Source organism: Manihot esculenta, chromosome 17 (assembly GCF_001659605.2).
Source record: "Manihot esculenta cultivar AM560-2 chromosome 17, M.esculenta_v8, whole genome shotgun sequence".
Taxonomy (NCBI): domain Eukaryota; kingdom Viridiplantae; phylum Streptophyta; class Magnoliopsida; order Malpighiales; family Euphorbiaceae; genus Manihot; species Manihot esculenta.
The window spans coordinates 25,767,136-25,775,635 of NC_035177.2; the positions used below are offsets into that span (position 1 = coordinate 25,767,136).

The window sequence follows — 8,500 nt, forward strand, 5'->3', positions numbered from 1 at the left end:
ATGTCATTGCCAAAAATAATATAAAGTTCATAAACATTATATTAAATATATACAAATGTATTAAGTTACTCACTGAGTAATAAATGAAATATACAACTCCAAACTGATTTAGTATATAGATGAATTTAGTCTGATTCATATGAATTGTACTCATTATCACCATCTGCATCTGCATCAGAATCAGGGTCACTAAGAAATTTGTCTTCCTCTGTCGAAACGTCATCATGAATCTCAGTCATTCCTCCGCTAGGATCATTCAGGCAGTGTTATTGATTAATATCATCGATATTTACTTCAGCATAATCTAGGTCATCTTCTTGAAAAGGTTCATATGTCTTTGAAGACGTTTGAGATACTTCAACAACGGGTCTACCTTTAACTTTCATTACAGCCCACTAATCATTTTTGTCACGACGCTTGCTTGGGTATGAAGCATAAACAACTTGTGTTGCCTGAGAGGCCAATACAAGTGGCTCGTACTTACTGTATCTACGCTTATTGTTAATATCAACAATTCTATACTGTCTATGCACCTTGGTGCCCGTATTTAGTGTTGGATCAAACCAGTCACATTTGAAAAGTACAGTCCGCTTAATTGGTAGCCCTGGATACTCCAATCGCAACACCTCGACCAACTGTCCATAGTAGTCACTTTCTTCAGAACTGTAATTACTCCCTTTTATACATACACCAAAATTCATTGAGTTACTACTTGAACTTCCATTGATTGTGTTGAATTTACATCCATTAACACAATACCCATTAAAAGTGGTGACACTTCTGAGTGGTCCCTTTGCCAGATCTTGTATAAGCTGATTTTGTACATTGTTTGGCAATTCATGGGCATACTTGTAAAACCATTTGACAAACTCTCTCTCTAGTTTTTCATCAACAGCTGCATCTGTGATATTTGGTTGTGTCGACTTTACTCGCTCCACATAAATGCTATACATACAAAGAAACAAGTAATGTTTAACAATAATGTACAATATAAGAGGTATTAGACTATTAGTATAACTACCAATACTTACTCAATATATGTTTTCACCTCTGGACAATTTAATAGAATATATGTTTGAGCAGCTTGGATTTCATCTTCAGTCATATATCTGGATTTTCCTTTTCCGATAGTTCTACCTGTACATTTGAATATGCTTAATTTACCCGGTATGTCATCATCAGAGACAAATTCATGCAAGTTGCGTGGAACCTTTCGATGTCTGGTCATTACATGTGCTTCAAAGTAATGAGCAGAAAATGCACTTGCTTCTTCTACCAAGTAAGCATTGCATATTGAACCTTCAACCCTTGCTTTATTTTTAACATTGTTCTTTAACTTTCTCAAGTACCTAGTGTGTGGAAATAAAAATTAGATATGTATACTAAGTAATTCATCATGCTAAGGAGTGCGAGTAAAGAATTAGTACGTGTACCTCTCAAATGGGTACATCCACCGATATTGTACTGGTCCTGCAATTAATGCCTCATATGCAAGGTGTACTGGTAAATGTTCCATTGAATCAAACAGACTTGGAGAAAAAACTCGTTCAAGCTTACAAAGGATCACAAGAATTTGTTCATTTAACCGTTGCATGTCCCCATTAGTAAGTGTAGTTGAGGTGAGTTCTCTAAAGAAATTGCTAAGCTCTGTTATTGGTTGCTAAACATTATTTGGTAAGAACTCTCTGAGAGCTATAGGAAGAATTCGTTGCATGAAAACATGACAGTCGTGGCTTTTCATACCAAAAAGTCTAAGCTTCCGACTATCAACACATCTCCCTAGATTGGAAACAAATCCGTCAGGGAATTTGAGTGTTTTAAGCCAATCACACAGTATCATCTTCGATTGGTTATCCAAACAATAACATGCTTTTGGATATTTCCCGCTAATTGGATCTTTCTTCAATTCTGGTCTCCTGCATATTTCATTTAAATCTTTCCTTGATTTTATATTGTCTTTTGTGTTCCCCTCCACATTCATAACTGTATTAAAAATATTTTCAAATACATTCTTTTCAATGTGCATTACATCAAGATTGTGGCGAATCATATTTGAAGACCAATATGGCAAATCCCATAATATATTCCGCTTACGCCAACCAGTTCTCTTTGAAAGCCGACAATTTATTTCATGACTGTCAATGTCTATAACCCGCCTCAACCCAATTTGCTCAATTTCTTTTAGCAAGTATTCCCCAGTTCTAATTGGCGGCGATGACTTCGATACACTTCTGTTTTTAATAAAAGATATCTTGTTTCGATAGAAAGGGTGATCGTCAGGCAAGAACTTCCGATGACTGTCAAACCATATTTGTTTACCCCCCCTTCGTAATGTAAATGCATCTGTGTTTTCCATACAGTAGGGACATGCAGTGCGTCCTGCTGTACTCCACCCTGAGAGCATTGAATAAGCAGGGAAGTCACTTATAGTCCAAATTAATGCAGCACGCATAGTAAAATTGTTCTGCTGGAAAGCATCGTAAGTATTCACACCAATTGCCCAAAGTTCTTTCAATTCTTGCACTAATGGCTGCATGTACACATCAAGCTTCTCTTTCGGATTCTTGGGACCAGGTATTATAATTGTCAGGAACATGTACTCATCTTTCATACACATACCTGGTAGCAAATTGTATGGAGTTAGTATTACTGGCCATGAAGAATACTGTTGTCCAGATTGACCGAATGGTTGAAATCCATCAGTGCAAAGGCCAAGTTTGACATTTCGGGCCTCCAGTGCGAAGGTTGGATGAGTTTGGTTGAAATGCTTCCAAGCAGGAGCATCTGAACAGTGGCGCATCACCCCATCCTCAGTTGCATGGTCATTGTGCCAAGTCATATACTTAGCTGTAATACACGACGCATAAAGTCTTTGCAAACGTGGTGTAATGGGGAAGTAATACATCTTTTTGTATGGTATTTGACTCTTCCCTTTCCCCAAGGTGTGCTTCAGGCGTTTGAACCTTTCATGGTCACAAAATTTGCATCGTGTAAGTTCTTTATCATTTTCCCAATAAATCATACAACCATTCACACAACAGTGTATCTTTTGTACAGGAAGCCCCAATCCTCGGACTAGTCTCTTTGTTGAGTAAAAGCTGTCCGTCATGACATTGTCACTCGGTAACATCTCCTTCATGAATTCACAAATCTGATCGAAACACCGTTCTGAGAAATGATGTTCCGCCTTCAGATTTAGTAAACGTAAAACAGCTGATAACTGGGAGTGAGTTTCACATCCAGGCCATAGTTCTTGCTTAGATGCATTTAACATATCATACAGTTTCTGTGCAGCCGAGTTTGGCATCTCAGATGTATCATTATACATTACATGACAGCTTGTTGCATCCATGACTATGTCCTCAAAACGATTGAAATTTGGATGATTAACACTGTCAGAACCATAAGACATGTCTAAATCTGTATCACCATATCCGTCATGCACTTCAGTTTCACCGTGCAAATACCAAACAAGGTAATTTTGCACAAAACCATGCTTCATTAAATGATATTTAACTGTATTTTCATCTTGAAAGCTACGGTTTTGGCACTTAAATCGATTGCAAGGACAGCGAATCTGATCGCCATTTAAATATTCTGTGCAGGTCTTAGCCTTCTCTATAAATTCATTGATACCCTCTAAATATCTGGGATTCAGTAAACCATCTCTGAGACGGGCATACATCCAACTTCTTTCAACAGTCATATTAACTACAATAAATATGCTGATATGAAAATAAAAAACTTATAAACCCTATCTTCGAACAGAGCCTGAAAACCAACAATTAAATTGTGCATTATATCTAAATGATAATCTGATTACTACATTCATTTTGGAACAAAATATTAACATAAATTTGAACTTGCCTGATATCAATGGCAGTATCTTCTACTGGAGGGGGAGGTGGCGGGGCAGTATAACCAGGTTGGTTAGGCTGTTAATGAGAAATTATAGCAATCAGTATATGTATTCAGCCATCATCCATATCAAAAGTGCATCATGTTTGGAATATCTACCTATCCAACCACACTTAGTGTAAATTCAAACACATGCACCAAAAAAATTTCACAATGCAATTAGATTTCAATTTTATAGTAACTTTGAAAACTTAAAAATGGGACATTCCATGTGAATATTGAACATCAATTCAAATCCAATAAATATCATGAAAATTTTCTAATTTTTTACACGACTTTGAGGCCGAATTTATTTATAAATTTGCTGGAAATAGCACCTGCTGGTGCACTTGGCAAGTGCACCAGCAGGTGCAATTTGAAGTGCACCAACAGGTGCAATTTCAAGTGCCTAATTACCAGAAAGCCAAACTTTGCAGTTCCAACATACAATTAAAAGCAATATATAATAATGGTTACTGGTTAAGATAAGCTGAAACGAAGTAGCACAAAGGCCAAACCTTTAACAGGGTCAATTTTTGAAAGGTCAATATTATCCCAATTTCAAGTGTGCACCTGCTGGTGCACTTGGCAAGTGCACCAACAGGTGCAATTTCAACTGCACCTGCTGGTGCACCAAGAAATTGCACCAGCAGGTGCAATTTCTTTTTTCTTTTTTACTCTCGTATCTTTTCTTTTTTCCTTTTTAATACAATACACCGCAAACAATTGTTTTCAGAAAAAAAAATCAGTAGAAAATGTTGGCAGAGAGAGAGAGAGAGAGAGAGAGAGGTAATAGAACATGGGGTTTCTTTTTACATTCTTTGCCTTTTGGGTTTTTCTTCTGCACTCTCACTGTTCTAATTATCTTCTTTTCTGCTGGTGTCTCTCTCTTTTGATTCAGCTCAATTAGTACAGTGGTTGGAGAGGTACACCCAATATAGAGACATCACCAGAAACCCCACTTCACAAAAGCATCTTAATTATGCTTTTGAGTTTACTCATGTCTCTTGATCTTAATTTATTTGATCCAATTGTGCTCTTGATTCATGAATTAATAATTATTCATTAGGTGTCACTGAAAACAACATCCATACATTTACACTTTTTTTATATATATCATAGTAATTAATTTAATTAACCTGTGTAGGCTAACAGGGCGAATTAGATTATTCAGGCACTTGTTTAGTCAATGAGACTTGAGGTGATGTGGAGTTGTTTAGAATAAATGATAATGACAGGTAGATAAGTTTAGGATTGGAGTAATTAAAAATTTGTCACCATATATTATGTTGTAATGCAAGTGATAAGATTTAACTCTCCATGATCACTAATTGCTATACCCAGATAGTGATTGACAAATGGTTCCCACAAATATCAAACATGTAGACCCCTCTCCTTTCCCTATCGCCCAGCAATCATCTCTTCCCTTTTCTCCACTATTATGTTTATATTCTCTTGTGTCTTTATTTTCCATTTACACCATTCAAAAAGTTTACCTGCTGGTGCACTTGCATTGATTTCACATACATGGGTGTCAATCTTATTTGACTCAACATGCTCCTCTGCCGCAGCAGGAGCAACAGACAGCTTATCCTCCACCTTCGTAGGTTCTAATAACCCAATCACCTCATTGATCAATCTAATTCTATCCTCGTTAAGTACCTCCATAGCAGCCCATATTTCCCCACCTTCCTCCCCCAACTGAAATCCAACACACTCCAACAATTCAACTCCTCCTACTGGTGCACTTGCGGGCAATTTCAAGTGCACTTGGCATTAAACAAAGAATTCAAGATACGAAAAGTCCAAAGAACCCGGCATTTCAAGATAAATTAAAAAACATCGGAAATCTTTGACCTAAGCTGAACAAAGAGCAGTCCAGTAAATTAGACAGCTTGTACTCTAGATGAAAATTACAAGGAAACTAACAGACTTCAAGAATGGAAGAAGAATGACATCAAATAAATATATATCGTGTTAAAAATGGTAAATGAAGAGATGGATAGGGTACCCATGGACACTGTCCGTCGAGAAGGAAAAGCTTGGTGAGAGAGACGGGCTCACTCGTGGACAGTGATGCCGAGAAAGGGCGCACTTGTCGGCGGTGGACGGCGGCGGACCGTTGATCACGGCGGACAAAGGATGCCGGCGGCAGTGAACGACCGAGAGGTTGGACGCAAGCTCAGATTTCAGAGTGATTTTGATTTGGCAAAATTTTCATTTAGGATGGTGTATTTGGCTCCACAATTCACTAACGGAATGATTAGTCCGTTAGTGAAAAAACGTTTACATTAAATAAATAATATATTCACTTACGGATACTTACAGATTTCTAACGGGGAAATGGTCTGTTAGTATTTTATCAACGGACTTCTGACGGATCGTTTCATCCGTTAGTGGACAATACGATACAAATATTTCGTCGGTGAATCCGTTAGTATCACTAACGAACTTCAATCCGTTGGTGAAGTCCGTTAGTGATCTGCTCAATTTTTGTAGTGCTTCCAAGAGGATAATTAATAAAAGATTTGAAGAGATCAATGTTATATATAAATATTAATTAAAATATTTTATATTAACTGTTCATATATTTAGTGGAAAATCATAGATATTTGAGCAAGAAGACAGCAATATTTTGTTATATATAAAAATTAATTGTATTTGATGAGAAATGTTAATAATTTTGAGGGGGCGAAAGCTACTCCCTGTCCCCTACCCTCTCACTCTTCCAAGGGACAAAAATATACAGAATGAAATTACTTGAAACTTGAAAGGGACATTGGCATCGCTTTTTGCCGATGCAAATAATTAGATACCATTCCCAAAGCAGAAGACAGCAAAGCCCTAAGAGCATATTGAATGAGGAAGATCCATTGGCATCTTCTTCTTCTTCTTCTTCTATATATCTTTAATTCTTTATTACTAATGCTGCATGTTTTTACGTCTACTCATGCACGTGTTGCATTCTACGTACATATTCTCTACTCAAGTCTGTGTATATGTATGCAGTGCACCATTATATTAGAAATGTTTATAATCGTTCTCCTTCCTGCAGCAGCCATTACTGGCCATAAGACTCTCACTGAAATCCGAAAGAGATGAAAAACCATAAGGCAAACCCATTGTCACTAGATTAGCTCTCTCTCAAAACATTAAAACCTTTTTTTAATTATTTTACTAATTTTTAAAGTAAGGCATAAATAATATTAAACTTTTTCTTTATGCTTTTATGTGGTATTGAAGGCATCAATCCAGCAAAAGTATTCCAAAGAACATGCTTGGTCTTTTTCTTCTTCTTCTTCTTTAGTTTAGAAGACTCGATATTATATTGACAGCTATCTACATTAAGAGAAAATAATCATATATATGCTAATTAGAAAGGACCACAGTTCCATGATTGAGAAAGGAGAACCTTCAAGGAAAATGACACAGCTAGACTCTTACAGCATATGCTGCTGTTTCTTCGCATATCCTCTTTCTTTTTCTTCTTTAATTCCCTTTCTCTTTGATAAGGTGTTTTTATTTCTGTCAGTACACAGTTCGATCTTTGTTCTTGATCATATTATGTTTAATTAAGCTAAAGATAATACAGGAGATCACAAATGGTGCTTCATGACTCTTAGTTTTCGTCAGCTATATGAGCCAAAATGAGTATTGATCATATATATTACCTTTTTAAATTTTGAAAATGTTATTTAAGCATTGAAATCTTTTAATTTCTTTTATTATTATATTTACTTATAATTCTTTTAAATTTAAATAATCGATTCTTGAATTTTTATACTCTTTTTAAGTATTATATATAGTTACTTGTAGTTTTTAAATAAAAAAAAAATTCTTTGAACTTTTTTTTTTTTTTTGAATCAAATTCTTTGAACTTTTTAAATATGTAAATTTTAATTACTATTTATTATTTTCAGCCCCCAATTTAAATATTTTAGTTCTATTATTTTTTTAAGTACTCATTCTTGTAGTAATGCTATTTTATAATAATTAGTAATTATATTTCAAATTAATTAATTTTATTTTATTATATATATGTGACACTCACGTTTCATTCTTGGGTTCATCCCTGAATATAAGATAACTTATAAGTGTGTTAAAATCAAACTCTGAAATGTAAAATTACAATATAGTCCCTTAACTACCATTCTTATAAATAATGGTCATTAATACCCGGCTAAACTCTGGCGTCGGAATCCCAACCTTCCGATGGAATCTCTATTGGAATCCAGAATCTCGGATACCAGAACCTCTTAGACGGGTAAAATATATTTTTATAAAATGTTTTTCATGGTTTTATTGTTTGATTTTGAGTTAAAATTTTAAAATGAAAGAAAAGAGTTTGAGGGAAAACACCAGGTTCGGCCGCCGAACTTCAAGTTCGGCCGTCGAAAGTGGTGCTGCCACGAGAGCTCTTTCGGCTCCCGAAGGTGGTCTGGCCAGCCACCTATAAGAAGCCCCCAGTCCGAAAACGGGCGAGTTTTTCTATCCATTTTCGGGCAAAGATGAGTTCTTACCCCCCCTTTGTTGATTTTATGATTTTCTTTCAAATCCGTAATACCCGGCTAGACTCCGGCATCGGAATTCCTGCTTTCCGGCG

The 8,500-nt window shown here is 35.9% G+C and overlaps 1 protein-coding gene across 1 annotated transcript; it reads right to left on the reverse strand.

Moving 5' to 3' along the window:
* Positions 1 to 395: 395 nt before the first annotated feature.
* LOC110629211 lies at positions 396 to 7,020 on the reverse strand. The gene is made up of 10 exons (XM_043952429.1): positions 6,963 to 7,020; positions 5,394 to 5,666; positions 4,416 to 4,519; positions 4,236 to 4,306; positions 4,027 to 4,030; positions 3,868 to 3,935; positions 1,744 to 3,725; positions 1,434 to 1,647; positions 1,032 to 1,349; positions 396 to 945 (listed from the first exon to the last, which is right to left on the reverse strand). The coding sequence occupies exons 1-10, from the start codon at positions 7,018 to 7,020 to the stop codon at positions 396 to 398; spliced, it is 3,642 nt and encodes a 1,213-aa protein (XP_043808364.1).
* Positions 7,021 to 8,500: the final 1,480 nt, after the last annotated feature.

Excerpts from the sequence above, each read along its gene's own strand:
- LOC110629211 (XM_043952429.1), bottom strand. The coding sequence starts at position 7,020 with ATGGGTTTGCCTTATGGTTTTTCATCTCTTTCGGATTTCAGTGAGAGT. Across the intron at positions 4,307-4,415 it reads AAAAATTGACCCTGTTAAAG|GCACTTGAAATTGCACCTGT; the intron begins GTTTGGCCTTTG and ends TCTGGTAATTAG. Across the intron at positions 1,648-1,743 it reads TCGGAAGCTTAGACTTTTTG|AGCTTAGCAATTTCTTTAGA; the intron begins GTATGAAAAGCC and ends AACCAATAACAG.